The sequence below is a fragment of the Lepidochelys kempii genome, chromosome 2, assembly GCF_965140285.1.
Source record: "Lepidochelys kempii isolate rLepKem1 chromosome 2, rLepKem1.hap1, whole genome shotgun sequence".
In the NCBI taxonomy this organism is placed as follows: Eukaryota; Metazoa; Chordata; order Testudines; family Cheloniidae; genus Lepidochelys; species Lepidochelys kempii.
Window position 1 is genome coordinate 176,555,365 of NC_136381.1, and position 18,869 is coordinate 176,574,233.

Here is an 18,869-nt window from a genome sequence, read left to right on the forward strand (position 1 = left end):
GACGGTTCATTATCTAGTGTTCATCAACAGCCCACACTCAGCATGACAGCAAATAATGCAAATATTTACAGCAAGAAATATCAGTCACCATCAAATGGCAGTTAACTTATCAAACGGTAATCCCCGCCGTGGGAAAGAGAGCTGAGGCAGCAATTCTGTACCAGCACAACATTCAGAAGGTCTCTCCCAACAGTTAGCTCCAGTTTATACGGCTCTGCCCCGGTGCTAAGTGTGTTTGACTAATGCCATGAGGTGTCTATGCATAACTGTGGCACTAAAGCTCTAGAGGTTAGATCAACAGCGTTTCTATATATCTAGTATGTACCTAATGAATTCTACCAGTTTAAGGGGGGGGAGGAGGGGATTCATCCTGAGGTTATACATCCATACACCACTTTTTCTTTAATTGTGATGTATCCGATCTGTGTCTTCAGACTGTGAACTCTTAGGGCAAAGGATTTCCCTTTTTGTGTAGTATGCTGTTCATTGTGGTGCCTGTTTATTTTAATGCAAAAGGAGCTAGCCCCATAGTTAGGTTAAATCATTGTCACATTCTCAGCCTTTGCCGCTAGCCTGATGCAGCTTTCCTGCTGCTAGAAATAACTGCTCTTAAGTGGCTTTTTTTTTAAAATAAAATGATTATTTAAATCACTGAGCAGAGCAAAAATTAACTGACAGAACAAATGTCCATTTTTCCAGTATGGTACCTGATGTAAAGACAAATGTACAGCCACAGCATTATCACTAAAAAACAGCAGCAGCAACAAACTGAATATTACAGATATCACCAAGTTGTTCTATTCTACTGAGTGTAACTCACACATACTATTATAATGAGCATGGCATAAATGTTTAGCTATACAGATCAAAGCTGAAACAGCTAACTGGGGTCTTCATGCTGCCCTAAATCCATGTGTAGAGCTTGCACTGTGTGTGAATTGGGCGAAAGATATAGCTTTCAGATTCTAGATATTCCGATTCATCATGGTGATTCACAGGAGATACACCCTGGGAGGACTTTTAATTGGCAAATGAACTGCAGGGCATTTGAATCAGCAGAGGAAAAATACAATAACTGGGTTGGAGTGTGAGGTGATAAGTTCAAAGGTAACAAAACATACACAGTATAAAAATATGAAAAGTCACCAAGTCTAAAGTACAGTCAATGGACATGTGAAGTAATGATGTTCAACTAGCATAGCAGTAGCTTCCTTTTTGGGGATCAGACATTTTTTTAAAACTTTTGGTTAAATACTCTGTCAGCAGCATTTGTACTGAATGCCACAGGGACGGCTCTAAGACAATCTACTTGGGATAGTCAGCATGCGAGTATGCTAGTTGTAAATACTGTATCCAGAAGGAAACTTGTATCCAAATGCTTTTAGATGGTCATATACTCTTGTGTGATCTTCTTTTCAAGCTGTGCCAAATTTTAAAAGTCTATTAATCTAAAATAAGCAGCCTCCAATGACACACTAGGATCCTGCTGAGCTCCAGAGACTAAGGGTGAAATTGTGACTCCATTGAAATCAATGGCAAAACTCCCATTGACTTCAAAGAAGGCAGAATTTCACAGAACTCTATCTCTAGTATCTATTTTACCTATAAAGGTAGACAATCTTCTCCGCTGAAGGATTGTTTCTCACACTAGACTAGGGGTCTAGCCCTTACACTGCTGGTAAGACTCTTAATGACTTCAAAGGGAATATTTCTTGAGCAGGGACTTCAGGAACAGAAATCACAAGCAAAACAGAACATGAGTACAAGTCTTAGACTGTGATCCTATTAGCTATCCCATGGGGGCAGAAAGTCTGCATTCATGCTACAGTAGGAGAATTGGGGCCTTCACTTGCATTGTGGCCTGGTTTATTGGCTGCTTTGTGACATTGGAACAGCGCAAAGCAACTGGATCAGACCGGTGAATCTGGTCTGCTGAATTTAATTCATTGGTCAAGCTGAAGGGCCCTGCCCATCGGTCTTTGCTTGTATAAGTAGTCTGGTGAGCTTCAATCAGACTACATAGGAGACTAGACAGTCACAATCCTCACTTGGCCACGCAGGGCCCTCTTGCTCAAATTGTGACTCCAGCATGGCATGGACAGTAGGAGCTACTCCCCTAATACAAATCACAGATCTACAAATCACAGAATATCAGGATTGGAAGGGACCTCAGGCGATCATCTAGTCCAACCCCCTGCTCAAAGCAGGACCAATCCCCAATTTTTGCTCCAGATCCCTAAATGGCCCCCTCAAGGATTGAACTCACAACGCTGGGTTTAAGCAGGCCAATGCTCAAACCACTGAGCTATCCCTCCCACTCCTCATTGTAACTTCTTTCACAACTCTGAGAAACCTATTAGTTTAAAATTAAAAAAACAAACAAAACAAAAAAACCCAACCCTTTCCAGACTGAATGAGCTTTCTGGTCTGTTAACTTGCACTAGAAAGGTCTATGTGTGTTTTCAGTTCAAACAGCTGGTTTCTTTGAGTTTCCAGCTTCAGCTGCAGCTACAGCCAATTCAAAGGCATTTAAGACTCAGGGGATGGGGTTAAAGTTTGAGCTGACAGTGGTGGTTTCAGCAGTGACTGGAGATATGAGGTTCATAGGTAATGGGGAATCTACACATTACATTTTTCTCATGCTTTTCTCTCTTTATTTGGGTGCATCAATATGGTAAGTCTGTTGAGGTTACCAATATCCAACTTGCTTTCTCCTACTTAGTATTAAGCTATTCTATTCCATTATTATGTTTTGAACATATTATGCGTTATTGTGTCACATACCCTACAACAAACAGATAAGAATGTAAGACCTGATGATGTGTTACAACTTGTTGGTCTTTTTCACTCGAAGCCTGCAAAGGATCCTGGGATATGAACACAAATGATTCTGGGGCATAGGGTGATGGTAGAAAACTGAAGTAGATGTTTTTGTGACTGGGATGGGAAAAGGTTGACATCCCTCATTTAGAACACAGGGGGTAGCCTCTGGTATTTAAAAAAAGACAGAACATGTTTTTTTTTAAAAAAAATCTATAATTACATTTAAAAGAAGAAACTTCATGATGTGTAAGGATGTGTGCTGTTTCTTTAAATCTGTAGCATAAAGTCAGTCAGGAGGGAAGTACTGCATTTTCTGACTGTTACTAACTCTTACAAACAGAGTGTTACATAGCTGACATTCCAGTTCCTCGGGGACTATCCCTCTATTGATTGATATCCCTTTAGTATATTCCAGAGAATTTAAGAGCAGAAAGTCATAATCAAAATTAACACAAAAACACAAAGGACAGGCAAGGAAAGCAATAAATTGCACAACAGTAGCTGGAAAGGATAATAGAGAAGCAGGAAAGGCTGGAGTAACTTACGGGAGCAGAACTGTTTTTCACTGTGACACTGGGGGTCGTAGCACGTAGTGCTCCACTCACTCCATGGTAATATTTGAAGCAGATCTTTGTTTCAGCTAAAATAGAAAATGATTTTACATTAGAAATGTTACCAGGAAGAAGAAGTTTTATAATATGTTACACTTGGGACGCATCATGTCTGCTCATGAAGGCTAATGGGCAGATGAACTGAAAACTGAAGCCATTTGTCTCCATCTGATGGTCAGGTTAGGATACTGCAGATAGCCTCAAATGCTGGTTTCCCATGTTGTCTTGCATGAGATATAAAAGTTATTTGGTCCCTATGTTATATGAGAAAGATTAATCATCAACCTCTTCTGAGCAGTAATTACCAGTTCTGTAAAACTATGTCTAAAATCTGCAAAATGTGATAAGGATTTCCTCAGGCTAAAAACATAGGGATAAACCCCTCATGATTCAGGGGATAAGCCAACTATTAATTGGTGAGGTCAGGGAGAAACTTCACTTGTGGGCAGGTTTTTCCATATTTGCACATTATGAGATTTCTCTGAAGCAGGCTGGTTCTGGCCCTTGTCAGAGATATGTCACTGGATTAGACAGATGACTGGTCTGACCTGGTATAACAATTCTTATATTAAAGCATTTTTTACAAACAAACAGTGCTAAGCCATATCTTTTCTTAGTCTATTTCTATTGATTTCAATGGGCTTTGGATCAGACTCTTAGGAGCTTTGCTAGTACTGGCCGCATAGGCGCTGACTCCATGGGTGTTCCAGGGCCAGAGCATCCACGGAAAAAAACCAGTGGGTGCTGAGCACCCACTGGCAGCCCACTATCAGTGCCTCCCCCTCCCCGCAGTGTCTCCTGCCCACCAGTGGCCCCGCCGATCAGCACCTTCCCCTCCATCACAGTTCCTCTTGCACACTGCGGATCAGCTGTTCTGTGGTGCGCAGGAGGTGCTGGGGGGGAAGGGAGAGGGCAGAGCATGCTCAGGGAAGGGGGCGGAACTGAGCAGGAAGAGGCAGAGTGGGGGTGGGGTGGGGCCTTGGGTAGGGCCATGAGGGAGCACCTCCAGGCACATTAGAAAGTTGGCGCCTATGACTGGCAGGAACATTAGCAAGATGATAAGCTTCTAGGGATTAGCAGTGTACTCTTTCCATTTTTGTTGTCTCTCAGCTGAATGTACAAATTAAAAGAAGCCCATCTCGACTACTGAATCAAGACATGGAAGAAAAGAAAAGAAATCAGCTACTCTTTTAATGGTTGCTGTATGATCCATCACATGATCTATTACAAGAAAAAAATGGTACCTTCCAGTCATCCTGGAGCCCAAAGGATGGCTGAATTTTCTTGTCTTGCACTGGACCCCAGATAGATACCAATATGAACACCTTACAAATACATTTTCACTGGACAATACTATAGTTATCCGCTGCCCTTCAGCAACCCCATAATGTAGTGGAATGGGCTTTTCAGGATCGGTTTTTCTTAATATCTTTTTTCCAACAGTTACTTAACACAGTCCTTTCTACAATTGCAGTTGCAGCGTTAGGTGCTCAGATACAATAGTAATGAGGACCATATAAGTACACAGTTTTTACCACACTGCAAGGTGCCAAAGTGGGAACAAAATAAACCTGCTGCTTAAACCCTATCATACCTCATTTCTTCTCCGACTGTTTGGCCCAATCCGGCAAGCACTTACCACCAGGCATTGTGCTTACTGCCATGAACAGTACTTTTGAAATCAATAGCACAGCTCAGATTAGCAAGCACTGTGCTTGGTAGCAAGTATTTGCAGAATCAGGCCTTTATATTGCAAACTCTTTGGGAAACAGACCTTTTTTCTATTTGTTCTGTACAACACCTTACACACTTCTGGGTCAAATTCTGCCATCTCTGTATACAGGACCCTCACTGAAGTTGTCAGGAGCTGTGTATGCTCTGAGTGCAGACTTTTTCATGCTTAGATTGCAGTGATTATAATAGAGATGACACCCACTTTCAAAGCATTACAGTTTCTCACCTGAACAAAGAGAAATTGTTCTACCATAGATGTGCATTCAAAGGCCCTAGAAACATCTCATGCAACAAACATCATTTAATTGTGTCACTGCTGTCTAGCACACAGGTACATGGGCCAAAATGGAATTCCAGTTCTGCACCAGACAGTTGATACCTTCTCATTTAACTGTCTTGCTGCCAGCAACGGCTGCCACCTGTGGGCCACTATGGAACTCAGAAATGCTCCTTTAAGATATGCTCCACAGATATGAGCACTACATACATAATGCCCATCTAAATAAATAATACCTAAATGACAATGTTTTAGTGCTACCAAGGCAGAGCATATGCCAGTAGCCAAATGGTTAAAAGCAATACAGTTGCGACAAAAGACAAGACACGCTAACAGTTGACACTCTGGCCACAGATCACTACATTGTGAGCTGTGGTTGCTCGGCGTCTCTGAAAATCAGGTCCTAAGTATTTTAAGCTGGGCACCAAAATAATCGAGACACCAAAAGCAGAAGACACTTTTGAAAATTTAGGCCTAACTAACTTGCCTGATCTACAGAAAGACTGTGGTGCAGCCAGAAAAATAAATTAGGAGTAAAATTTTCAAAAGCACCTGAATTGTTCAGGAGCCTAAAATATCCCACTTTCAAAAGTGACTTAGGCACTTAAGACCATAAGTCTCATTGAAAAGTCAGTGGGATTTAGGTTCCTAAGTCACTTAAGATACATCTACACAGCAAGGAGGATTCCACGGCAGCGAGTCTCAGAGTTTGGGTCTACAGACTGTGCTACGGCATTCAAAATGGCAGTGTAGATATTTAGGCTTGAGCTGGCTCTCCAGCTCTGAAGGCACTCCTTTCCCCAAGGTGCAGCATCCAAGTTCCAGCCCGAGCCTGAACATCCACACAACTATTTTTAGTGCTGTAGAGTGAGCCTGAGCATAGACCTGAGCTCTGAGGCTTGCTGCCGCAGAATCCTGCTTGCTGTCTAGACATACCCTAAGTCAGTGGCTTTCAACCTTTCCAGACTACTGTCCCCCTTTCAGGAGTCTGATGTGTCTTGGGAACCCCAAGTTTCACCTCACTTAAAAACTACTTGCTTACAAAATCATATATAAAAATACACGAGTGTCACAGCACACTATTTCCAAAAAATTGCTTACTTTCTAATTTTTACCATATAATTATAAAATCAGTTGGAATATAAATATTGTACTTACAGTTCAGTGTATAGGATATAGAGCAGTATAAACAAGTCATTGTCTGTATGAACTTTTAGTTTGTATTGACTTCGCTAGTGCTTTTTATGTCGCCTATTGTAAAACTAGACAATTATCTAGATGAGTTGATGTACCCCTTGGAAGACCTCTGAGTACCTGCAGGGGTACACATACTGCTGGTTGAGAACCACTGCCCAAAAGCACTTTGAAATCTTTACCAGGGTCTTCTGAGTCTCACTATACTATAGCTAGGAGACCATCCTTCCCTCTTTACACTGTTCCCTGACTACATACAGAATTCCCTCAAATTAACAATCACATCACATATGTACCTTAGTGACTTCAAAGGCATTACCTGAGGGCTTAAAGTTGACTACATGTATGAATGCAGGACTGAGGCCATAGTTTTAGTCGGACAATTTTAAAAGTTAATAGACGAGCCACAGTATCCCTGACTCTTGATCATTGGAACAGCAGTGAAATAATCATTCACGTTGAAGAGCTATCACTTATTATGTATTTGGGAGCAGTAGTTTTTATTAGAGAGTGTTAAAGTGAGGCTGAGCGTATCGCCCTAAAGAACTGCAAATCAAGACTGAATTATCAATTTGTAATTTTCTCTACGGGATTTTTAACAGCTCAGCAGCAAAACTGATTACTTACCAAGCAGACAGCAAAAGTTGATAATATCACAATAGAGCTGCCACACATACAAATAGGATACCAGTTCTACAAATTATTCAAATTTTGATTTTTCTCTCCCCTGGAGACTATTACATACAATTTGTATGGAACATCTAGGAGGTAGAATAAAGAAATGTTTTCTATAAACTCATGAAAAATAATTTTCTCCAGTAGTTTGTATGATTATGATCAGGCTTTCATGGCAGGGAACCTGGCTTTTGGTTACCCAGCATTACATTTAGTCAGTTATCGTATACATCGAGGATTCTGTCAAAAAATTAAAGAGACATTGTCAGGCTTAAGAGGAATTGTAGAAGTATAATCAGGCAGGCCAAAAAAGAATTTGAAGAGCAACTAGCCAAAGACTCAAATAGTAACAGCATTTTTTAAAAAAAAAAAAAAGTACAGTACTTCAGAAGCAGGAAGCCTGCTAAATAATCAGTGGAGCCAGTGGACGATCGAGACGCTAAAGGAGCACTCAAGTAAGACAAGGCCATTGCAGAGAAACTAAATGAATTCTTTGCATCCATCTTCACTGTAAAGGATGTAAGGGAGATTCCCACACCTGAGCCATTCTTTTTAGATGACAAATTTGAGGAACTCTCCCAGATGGAGAAGGTTTAGAAACAAATTGGTAAATTAAACAGTAATAAGTCATCCAGACCAGATGGCATTCACACAAGAGTTCTGAAGGAACTCAAATATGAAATTGAAGAACTAATAATTGTGGTATGTAACCTATCACTTAAATCAGCTTCTGTACCAGATGACTGGAGGATAGCTAATGTAACACTGATTTTTTAAAAAGGCAATCCATAGGCAATCTTTCAATTAGAGGCCAGTAAACCCAACTTCAGTATCAGGGAAGGCCAAGACATTAGAGATGGGAAAGATCTGTCAGGTCACATAGTCCCCACCACCATCACCACCACCCTGCCAGAGTAGGATTGTTCCCCATGTCCCTTCCCTTTAAAATATCATCTTTCCTTGTTGTCTTCATTCATTTCTTTAGGTTTATTTGTCAAGCTTGCCTTTTTTCTTCCCTCAGAATTTCACTCATTCTTATAATCCTCTATTCTTCTCTTGCTCAAAGGTCATCCTGACTTCAGAAGCTTAACTTCCACTAGAAGAGCAGATTTATTCTCTTGGATATAAAAAGTAATGTTGCCAAAATTAATCCGGTTTCCCCTGCTAGATTACCAAACCTCCTAAACTCAACTGCTAGAAAAGACTAAGAAGCAGTATTCTGCAGGGAGACAGGGCATCTCAGTGTGTTTTACTATTTGGTGTTTTCATTCCTGCTTGATAGGGAAGTTTGATAGACAAGAGACACTTTAACAATCTGACTGCAATTTATTCCAATGGCATTTTCTGTTTCAGTTAAGCAGCAGCATGAAGAAGCCTGAGCTAAGCATTTCTGAACAGACAGAGAGAAGAAAAAAAAAAAAAAGAAAAAAAGAAAAGACAGCATCCAAAGACCAGGCATTGATGAACAATTTAATCTCTTACCAAAAGAAATGTTGTGGCTGTTGTTGGACAGAGTTCCTGCATAAAATATTAAGGATATAAAAAATGATGATAAATAGGCTGTCCCTGGGAAGTGTATGTTGGGAGTGGGAGGGGGAATTGAACCTAATCAGAGATACAAAACTGAAGGAAAATAACTGTTTTATGACACACAAAAGCAGTTCACTGTAGAAGTCCTATAAAATCAGTACAGTACACAACCTTGTGATATTATAGTTTGATCAGGTTACTGTAGCGTGGCCTTTAATTACAGCAGTCATTGCTAGTGATCATTACAGTTGGAACTGTGCAGTAACTAAGGCCCTAAAATTATGAGCTGTTACTATTTAAGAATTGCTCTGACATCAAAGCCTTTGAAAAAGATAAAAAACGAAGGGCTAAGAGAATAAAAACCCAAGAGCTAATGGCTAAAGTTCTTCAGTAGTCTCAGGTAACTGAGAGTTGCTGCAGCCTTTTGCAAGACTATGCTGCCGGTACAGCTAAAAAAACTTCCATTCCTACCCCCCCACATCTGTGAATTAATGAAGAAAAAATCATATTAAATTAATATCAAACTCTGATATTATGATGTACAAGATACAAGAGTAAAATGGAGAACTTGATGGAATTTAATATTATAATTATAATGTATACAAAAGGGAAGTCAATTATAAGCGACACAGCTTTGGACAAAATGCTGTAAATTTCAACAACAGAGTTTATCGCGTGGGCAATCCTGTTAGGAAAAAAAAGGGGTTGCATTCATATTGACTTCTTTTAGTTTAAGTGATAAAGTGAAGAAGGCAGGCTACTGTTTGTAATCAAGCATGCTTATGATATCAAGTTAGCAAAATACCCCTTCCTGAAAGAGGCAGCAAATAAAAGGAACTGAGACCAAATTGTGTATTTATAAGGACACTTGACCACAGAGTGGTATAATCCGAAGGGAGAAGGGTCTGATGAGGAGCAGGGGTACCAAGGGCAAAACTAGGGCTGGCTGGGCAAAGAGATTCAGATGAGGAGCTGGAGGGGGAAAAGTAGGATTGGAAAGATTGGAGGAGGCGGCCAGTGAGAGAGATTGGAACTGGGAGCCACTGAAGACATGGAGCGTGGATGGGAGGAGTGACTGGAGAATACAGTGAGGGAAAGACACAGATTGGAAGAAGGAGAGGAGAGAATTGGGCCTGGCTAGGCAAAAAGACTAGGAACAAGGAGAGACTAGTATTTGCTGGCAGAGAGACTAGGATGAGAAGCCTGAGGAGTGGAGACTAGCACTGGTTAGCTGAGGAGAATGGTGCTGGGATAAGGAATGAGGTGTGGGGAAGAGACAGGGCCAGGTTGGAGGTGAACACACCACAATGGGTCATGCTTGGATAGAATGAGCAGAAGAGTCTCCACCCACTAGAGTATACTCCCACAGCAGCTTGTAATGGATCCCTAAGATTCCTGAGTCTCGGCATTCCTCTACTGTCAGCAAATATCTTTGAAACCTACTGGCAAAGTTTCCCATCTCCCTCTAATTCTGGTCCACAGAGAACAAACCATCTATATCAGCTATCAGTTACTCCAGTTGCTGAAGTGACAGAGTTCTATGTGCTGGATCTAAAGGTTCCAACCCGGATGATGAACCACACAGGTGTCAATATAATGCTGCATGATGGAATTTCTGATTTCAGTCTTCTCTTTTAAAAACCTAGGAAATGACACACATGTGCACACATACACACAGAGTCACATTAACAAAATATTAAGATTGCAAAGTCAAGCACTCAGAAGTTAGGAAATGCCAGATTAAGATGGTACAAGAAAGGTAGCTCTCTCTTTCTGTACACATTTTGATATAGTCTTTAAGATTCACAGAGTGATTATTTTCAGAGGAACAGCCGTGTTAGTCTGTATTCGCAAAAAGAAAAGGAGTACTTGTGGCACCTTAGAGACTAACCAATTTATTTGAGCATGAGCTTTCGTGAGCTACAGCTCACTTCATCAGATGTTTACCGTGGAAACTGCAGCAGACTTTATATACACACAGAAATCATGAAACAATACCTCCTCCCACCCCACTGTCCTGCTGGTAATAGCTTATCTAAAGTGATCAACAGGTGGGCCATTTCCAGCACAAATCCAGGTTTTCTCACCCTCCACCCCCCCACACAAATTCACTCTCCTGCTGGTGCTAGCCCATCCAAAGTGACAACTCTTTACATAATCAAGTCGGGCTATTTCCTGCATAGATCAAGGTTTTCTCACATCCCCCCCACCCCCATACACACACAAACTCACTCTCCTGCTGGTAATAGCTCATCTAAACTGACCATTCTCCAGGTTTAAATCCAAGTTAAACCAGAACATCTGGGGGGGGGGGTAGGAAAAAACAAGAGGAAACAGGCTACCTTGCATAATGACTTAGCCACTCCCAGTCTCTATTTAAGCCTAAATTAATAGTATCCAATTTGCAAATGAATTCCAATTCAGCAGTTTCTCGCTGGAGTCTGGATTTGAAGTTTTTTTGTTTTAAGATAGCGACCTTCATGTCTGTGATTGCGTGACCAGAGAGATTGAAGTGTTCTCCGACTGGTTTATGAATGTGGATTCATACTGTGGATGTGGAAGCCCTCTGCACCAACATTCCACACGGAGATGGACTACAGGCCGTCAGGAACACTATCCCCGATAATGTCACGGCTAACCTGGTGGCTGAACTTTGTGACTTTGTCCTTACCCATAGCTGTTTCGCATTTGGGGACAATGTATACCTTCAGATCAGCGGCACTGCTATGGGTACCCGCATGGCCCCACAGTATGCCAACATTTTTATGGCTGATTTAGAGCAACGCTTCCTCAGCTCTCGTCCCCTAAAGCCCCTACTCTACTTGCGCTATATTGATGACATCTTCATCATCTGGACCCATGGAAGGGAGGCCCTTGAGGAGTTCCACCATGATTTCAACGGTTTCCATCCCACCACCAACCTCAGCCTGGTCCAGTCCGCGCGGGAGATCCACTTCCTGGACGCTACAGTGCTAATAAACAATGGCCGCATGGACACCACCCTATGCCGTAAACCTACTGACCGCTATTCCTACCTGCATGCCTCCAGCTTTCACCCTGACCACACCACACGATCCATCGTCTACAGCCAAGCTCTGCGATACAACCGCATTTGCTCCAACCCCTCAGACAGAGACAAACACCTACAAGATCTCTGTCAAGCTTTCTTACAACTACAGTGCCCACCTGCAGAAGTAGGGAAGCAGATTGATAGAGCCAGAAGAGTTCCCAGAAGTTACCTACTACAGGACAGGCCTAACAAAGAAAATAACAGAACGCCACTGGCCGTCACCTTCAGCCCCCAGCTAGAGCCCCTCCAGCGCATTATTAGGGATCTGCAGCCTATCCTAGGGGATGACCCAACACTCTCGCAGGTCTTGGGAGACAGGCCAGTCCTTGCCTACAGACAGCCCCGCAACCTGAAGCAAATACTCACCAACAACCACATACCACACAACAGAACCACTAACCCAGGAACTTATCCTTGCAACAAAGCCCGTTGCCAATTGTGCCCACGTGTCTGTTCAGGGGACACCATCACAGGGCCTGATAACATCAGCCACACTATCAGAGGCTCGTTCACCTGCACATCCACCAATGTGATCTATGCCATCATGTGCCGGCGATGCCCCTCTGCCATGTACATTGGTCAAACTGGACAGTCTCTACGTAAAAGAATGAATGGACACAAATCAGATGTCAAGAATTATAACATTCATAAACCAGTCGGAGAACACTTCAATCTCTCTGGTCACGCAATCACAGACATGAAGGTCGCTATCTTAAAACAAAAAAACTTCAAATCCAGACTCCAGCGAGAAACTGCTGAATTGGAATTCATTTGCAAATTGGATACTATTAATTTAGGCTTAAATAGAGACTGGGAGTGGCTAAGTCATTATGCAAGGTAGCCTGTTTCCTCTTGTTTTTTCCTACCCCCCCCCCCCAGATGTTCTGGTTTAACTTGGATTTAAACCTGGAGAATGGTCAGTTTAGATGAGCTATTACCAGCAGGAGAGTGAGTTTGTGTGTGTATGGGGGTGGGGGGGATGTGAGAAAACCTTGATCTATGCAGGAAATAGCCCGACTTGATTATGTAAAGAGTTGTCACTTTGGATGGGCTAGCACCAGCAGGAGAGTGAATTTGTGTGGGGGGGTGGAGGGTGAGAAAACCTGGATTTGTGCTGGAAATGGCCCACCTGTTGATCACTTTAGATAAGCTATTACCAGCAGGACAGTGGGGTGGGAGGAGGTATTGTTTCATGATTTCTGTGTGTATATAAAGTCTGCTGCAGTTTCCACGGTAAACATCTGATGAAGTGAGCTGTAGCTCACGAAAGCTCATGCTCAAATAAATTGGTTAGTCTCTAAGGTGCCACAAGTACTCCTTTTCTTTTTAGAGTGATTATTATATCCATTTGGGAATTTTTTTTACAATACTGTGTGGGAAAGGGTTGGTTCTGACAAAGCTCTCATTTAAAAAATGTTTTGCAAAAAAAAAAGTTTTGAAATGGTTGAAATGTGGTGTTTTTAAAACAAAAAAAGTTCAATTTTCAGGTAAAAATGACTTTTCATTTTGAAATTTATGTTAGGGTATAGTAAATATATAAAAAAAACTTTAAATTAAGAAGGCTGAAATTAAATCAAAACATTTTGAAGTTATGAAACATTTTGATTGACTCAGTTCAATTTGTTTTTTTAATTTTGATTGCTTAGTGAAATTGAGAGATTTTGACCTCTCATCATGATGTGCGATAGAAAATTTTTCAAATCTCAAAAAATCTTTTAGAATAGAAAAACTATTGCCTGCCCAGCACTAGTGAATATTATAAATAAATTATTAGAATGCTAGACTCTTGTTGCCCTTCCACAGGTATGCTGAGAAGCTGAAAATGCACAAGAAGCCTCTTCCTTTCCTACCACCAATAAAAGAACCAACCATAAACTAAAGCAAGCATTCCTGAACCCCAGTTTGATGCCCCATCTACGGGATCATGTTGTCTCTCATATCAGGCATCTTCAACAAATCATCATGACTTTGAGACTTAGTGTACTAACAGGAAATTGAGATTCATTATTTCTCTTCTCTCAAATGTTGACAAATGGTTCAAGTGGGGATAATTACAGAATGCGTATTGAGAGAAATATGACAAAAGTTAGTGAGTGGTTAGGTAACATGCAATTGTGGGATGTGCAGTAGGTTGCTGGTTCATATCCAGTTCAGGAAGGTAGGGACTAATAGTTATTAACATCTCAGGGCTTGTTTACACAATGAGTTACTGTTTGGCAAGCCGGGGTACGAATCTACAGTGCACCAACCTGCTGTCTAGGAACATCCCAAGTGGATACTGCTATAGCATGACAGTCCCAGAATGCAGTCTGGCATACTACTACTTGAAAGTGCAGTCACTAAGCCACACACCAGGACTTTCACTGTGCTGTGGCAGTGTCCACACAGGACATTACTGCCCAGCAAACTGGTGCACTGTTGATTCACATCCTGGCTTGCTGCGCAGTAACTTGCTATGTAGACAAGCCCTCATGGGCTTTTTTTCCAGTAATCACCAATTTGAGAGAGACATTTAATTCATTACAAAGAGCAAACTACAAGGGCTGTGCTGAAATCCTAAGTTTAATGAAATTCCATTGCCAATAGGCGTGTAATGTTTCTTATGTAAATCAGCTTAACTATGAGTTCCTCACTGTCAGCATCACTGAGCAGGCAATTTATTTTCTGGAAAAATGAAGTCAAAGCATTTGTAATTGTGTGATAGTTGACTAGATAATAACTGGAAACCCAGCCCAAACTTGGCACAGTGATCCTAAGTACTCCCTAAACTCCATGAAACACTGTATAAAACAAAACAAAACCCAATTTAATCTACTTGTGACAACAGATGAAGCGAAGCACCTTACAAAATGAAACAATTAAAGCAGATTAAATTTAAAGTAACTCTTCTGTCTGGAAATTGTTTGCCTACTTTGTTACAAGTAACTCCTAAGTTACAATAACAAAGAGTTTAGAAAGGAAAAAGTCATTGCATTTCTGTTTATTGTGTTGATTTAACACAGCACTTTGTGTGTAATCAGTTCCACTATTTCTCCTGCAGTTAGGTTAGTCAATTTCCTGGGTTATGTGGGTCTTACACATAACACGGAAAAACAGTCTTTAAAAAAAATACAGTAATTGTAAAATCATTAAATTGGTAAGAGTTTCAGTGGTAGGTGAAGGTCACCAAACTACTTTTGTTTTGTTGTTGAATTGAGCAGATTATATCCCTTCAAATACACCAGAAATGACTATCCAATTTATGAAGCCAGAAAGATATACAGATAAATTAAATGCAAGATATTTCAATGAATTAGGGCCAAATTCTGCCCTGTTACACTGGAGTAATTCCATTGAGCATCATCATGTGCAGGAATTTGTATCAAAGGATTAATTCAGAATCTTCCAGTAAAGGCTTGCAGCCAGTTTCTCTCAGTTAAACCAACCTGTATTCAAAGTAATTCTGTGCAGCCATTCCAGACTCACGCTGTAGTAAATGAGGGCAGATTTTGGCACTTGCCAAAAAAAACCAAGCTTTGTGCTTTGCTCTGAATGCTACCAGAGGTGCTACAGTGGGTTCTCAGATACTACAGTGACAGATGACAGTAAAAATAAAAGCAACTAACTAAATAAAACCCTTAGATGGCCAACACAGAGAGAAAGCCTCAAAAGGAGGGGTTGGGGAAAGGCAGAGCCTTAGATCTGTCCTCTCTTTACTCCCTCGAGATGCAGACGCACACGCACAGACACTCTGCATGTTGTTCTATTGATCAGCATTCCTCTAGTTCCCCCAGGCATAGTGCCTACTTCAAGCTAAACGCCGCCTAGAGCTGCAGCCACTGTGCAGTCTCTCTTCGTTTCTCCCGCTGCGACAATAGGCTTAAAGCCACAATTAAAAATACACAGATACAACCTTTAGGCACAACCCTGACCAGTGTTGGCTTCATCAGCTGCCCCACTTCAGGAGCAGCCCTAGGAGGTCCTGTGCCTCAGAGATACACCTTTGAGTCACAATTCCCTTTTGCTTCCTCTTGTTCTGGAAAGATACGACTTGCTGCTGGAACTGCTATAACAGCAGAAAATTATGACACCCCTGTGCTGGCTGATGTATTGTGGGGGACAAACACAGGACATCACCTATTCCCTGCCCACCTGCTCTGAGAGGGAGCAAAAGCAGGTACACAACACCTGCTTACCACTGCCCACCCAAGGCTCCAGTAGCCCCAGCAGCCCCAGCAAGGATTTAAAGGGGGTTCTTAATCCTCTTCCCCCAGAGATGTGTAGTCCAAGACTCAAGCCTACCTTTCCTATTGTAATCTCCTAGTCTGGTCCTTTGACCATTTAACTGTAAAAGGCATGATTGATGAATTTTGGATAGGAACAGAAAAATGTCCCCGAGAGTCAGTACTTGTTTTTAATAGTCTCCTTTTCAAGATATATACATACCACAATTGACTAACCATCTGACCTTATGATGGACCCCCTTCATCCTTTCTTACTCTACCACCTCCATATTGTTTGTTACTGTCACTTGTTACATCAATTTTCAAATTAGATTATAAATTCTTTGGACCAGGGGCCATGTCTGTTTATTTTTTTTTCAAGTGCCTACCATACTTTGGTGGCTGCAAAATACTTAAAAATTTTCTTGTGTTTTGTAATCATGATGTGTAGTGTAAAAATACAACATGTAGTTCCTACTGGGGATTAGTTCCAGTCACTAAATTCTATATTACATTTCATTGAAGGGGGTTTTGTAATCAAAGCTTTGTGCAACAAGGTGTCAATATTATCAATAAGAAATTCTTTGCTCTTGAAAAGAAAAGGAAAAAATACCAGAAGGTTAGCTTTATTATTCATTCTATCACAGTGGGTTTTTAAAAATATATATATATATATATTTGTCACACTTCAGAATCAATATACACACGTTTCTTATCTCAGATGCACATCTCAGGATATTTTTAGTCTAATATTTCCATGACAACAATGAAAGGAATGGTCAATTTGAGAAGAAGGCTGGTTGGAACCATGTAGCCTGAGAATCCAAGATAGGTGTAGATGTAGGCTCCAAGTGCTTAAGTTCTCTCCCAATTACTCATTACACTATCATATTGTTCTATGTTGCTGTTATTTGTTATGATCAAAGTTGAATGTGATTCTGGATGATTAAGAGATGTGCACATTATGTTTTCACACAACAAAGACTGTTCACTGCTGTCATATTATAAATACTGTAATGCAAATCAAAGGAGATGGGAAATTACTAATGATCGCAGATCACATTAGGGCTGATGATTGTGCCTCTCCTTAACATACTGTACTGTCCGCCACTGCAGAGTAACACTGACTGCAGTTAGGATACACTTTTAGATACTTGGTAATATTGTCTGTGTATCAACAGTTTGAGGATACGTATTGTAGGTGCTTCAGACTCTGGGCTTTCCAGGCTCTGCCTCCAGGTAAATGAAAGGAAGTTCTTTACTAGGCCTGGCAGACAAGACAGGTGCAAATACCCTAGGTACATGTCTTAAAGGTTAGTGGCAGAAAGACTGTACTGAGAATTACCAAACCTCAGTGTGATGCTTAAGGCTCAAAAGAAGGGTGTAAGCCTCTATTTTCTTCTCTGGGTTCCTTCCAACTAGTCCTCAAAATGCCTCTAAGTCTGCCACATTTTCTGGTGGAGATATAGTCTTAAGGTCTGATTAACTCTGTTACTCCAGTTTTAAGGCAGTGTAACTCCAATGAAAGCAAGGAAGAGACATGACAGAAAGTTGGTGCAAAGTAGTGGAGAATGAGATCTATAGAACTTTGGTCTCATGGACGGGCCTCTGGTCCACCTTTGGCATCATATGGTGGTCATTTTGGGTCCTCTCCACATTGCAGTCCTGCTGTTTTGCCACTATTAATGGCAACAAACTGAAATATTTCAATCCCATCATTAAATACCTACTGCATTATTAAATACAAGCACCAATGAATAAAAGAGTAACTCTGCACTGTAATTATCAAATGACAGGAATTCCCTAGAGTTCAGTTATTCATTCTTTTCCTACCCACCAAGTGGAAAACTGCATTCTTAGAGGAGTATTCTCTTCTCAGTACACTGGAGATTTACCTGGGTAACTCCTATTAGCATTAACTAACCAGAGGGAAAAAGACCTTTAAATCTATACAGTAGTAAGCAATTCTCTTTTTTCCCCCCACTGAAACACTCATAATTAATTGTGTTTGCTCACCTAGATCTGTTAGTTCTTAAATAAGAACTGAGTGTCAATGATGCTTCTTAGGTATACTTCTTTCCTCTCCCTTCCTTTGTCTTGTGAAAACCAGAGGCTATATTCTTCTTTTGCACGGAGACACCACTAGGAAGAGACAAGCTCCCACAGAAAATCACTGAGCCAGATTGCAAGCTGGTGAAACTCCACAGGCGCAATGCCTTTGTAAACACGGAAGTTGTACTCGTTTACTCCAGATAAAAATTTGGCCCTGCAGTTTTAAACTTGTAGAACTAAACTCTGTGGTGTAATACTGACATCAATGAGAGCGGGAATTTGGCCCATGGACTTTTAATCAAATGTTCCCCTTCTGGGGAGAGATTTAAAGGCCTGCGAAGGAGCCAGGGAGCATACACTCAAATGCTGAGTAACCTGAGGATGTGTGGGCAAATCCCAGGTCTTCTGCATGACATGCCACTGCCAACCCCTTTCACAGGCCTCCTTCTTCTCCATGTGTGCACAGATCCCTTAGGTCAGCAGTTCTCAGCACATTACATCTGTAAGCAGTGTCAGGATGAGCTCCACCCTGACATCTGGTGGTGAGGTGTGACAAGTTGTGGAAAAGAACGATCTCATTTGCATAGGCACACCCACCCTGCTTAGAATGAGGCCATAGCTGCCCAAATGATCACTTTGGCTGCTGTGGGATCCCCAGTGTCTCTGTTATTGGGGCAGGAAGAATAAATTGTTATTACCCT

At 41.3% G+C, this 18,869-nt stretch overlaps 1 protein-coding gene across 5 annotated transcripts in view; it reads right to left on the reverse strand.

The window, feature by feature from the left end:
• HECW1 (HECT, C2 and WW domain containing E3 ubiquitin protein ligase 1) overlaps window positions 1-18,869 on the reverse strand; it is a 353,214-nt gene that overhangs the window by 172,913 nt on the left and 161,432 nt on the right. For all 5 annotated transcript variants that reach the window (XM_073332820.1, XM_073332821.1, XM_073332823.1 and 2 more), the window contains one exon: window positions 3,369-3,463. In XM_073332820.1, the coding sequence (XP_073188921.1) occupies window positions 3,369-3,463 (95 nt within the window). The remainder of the gene's footprint in view (window positions 1-3,368; window positions 3,464-18,869) is intronic.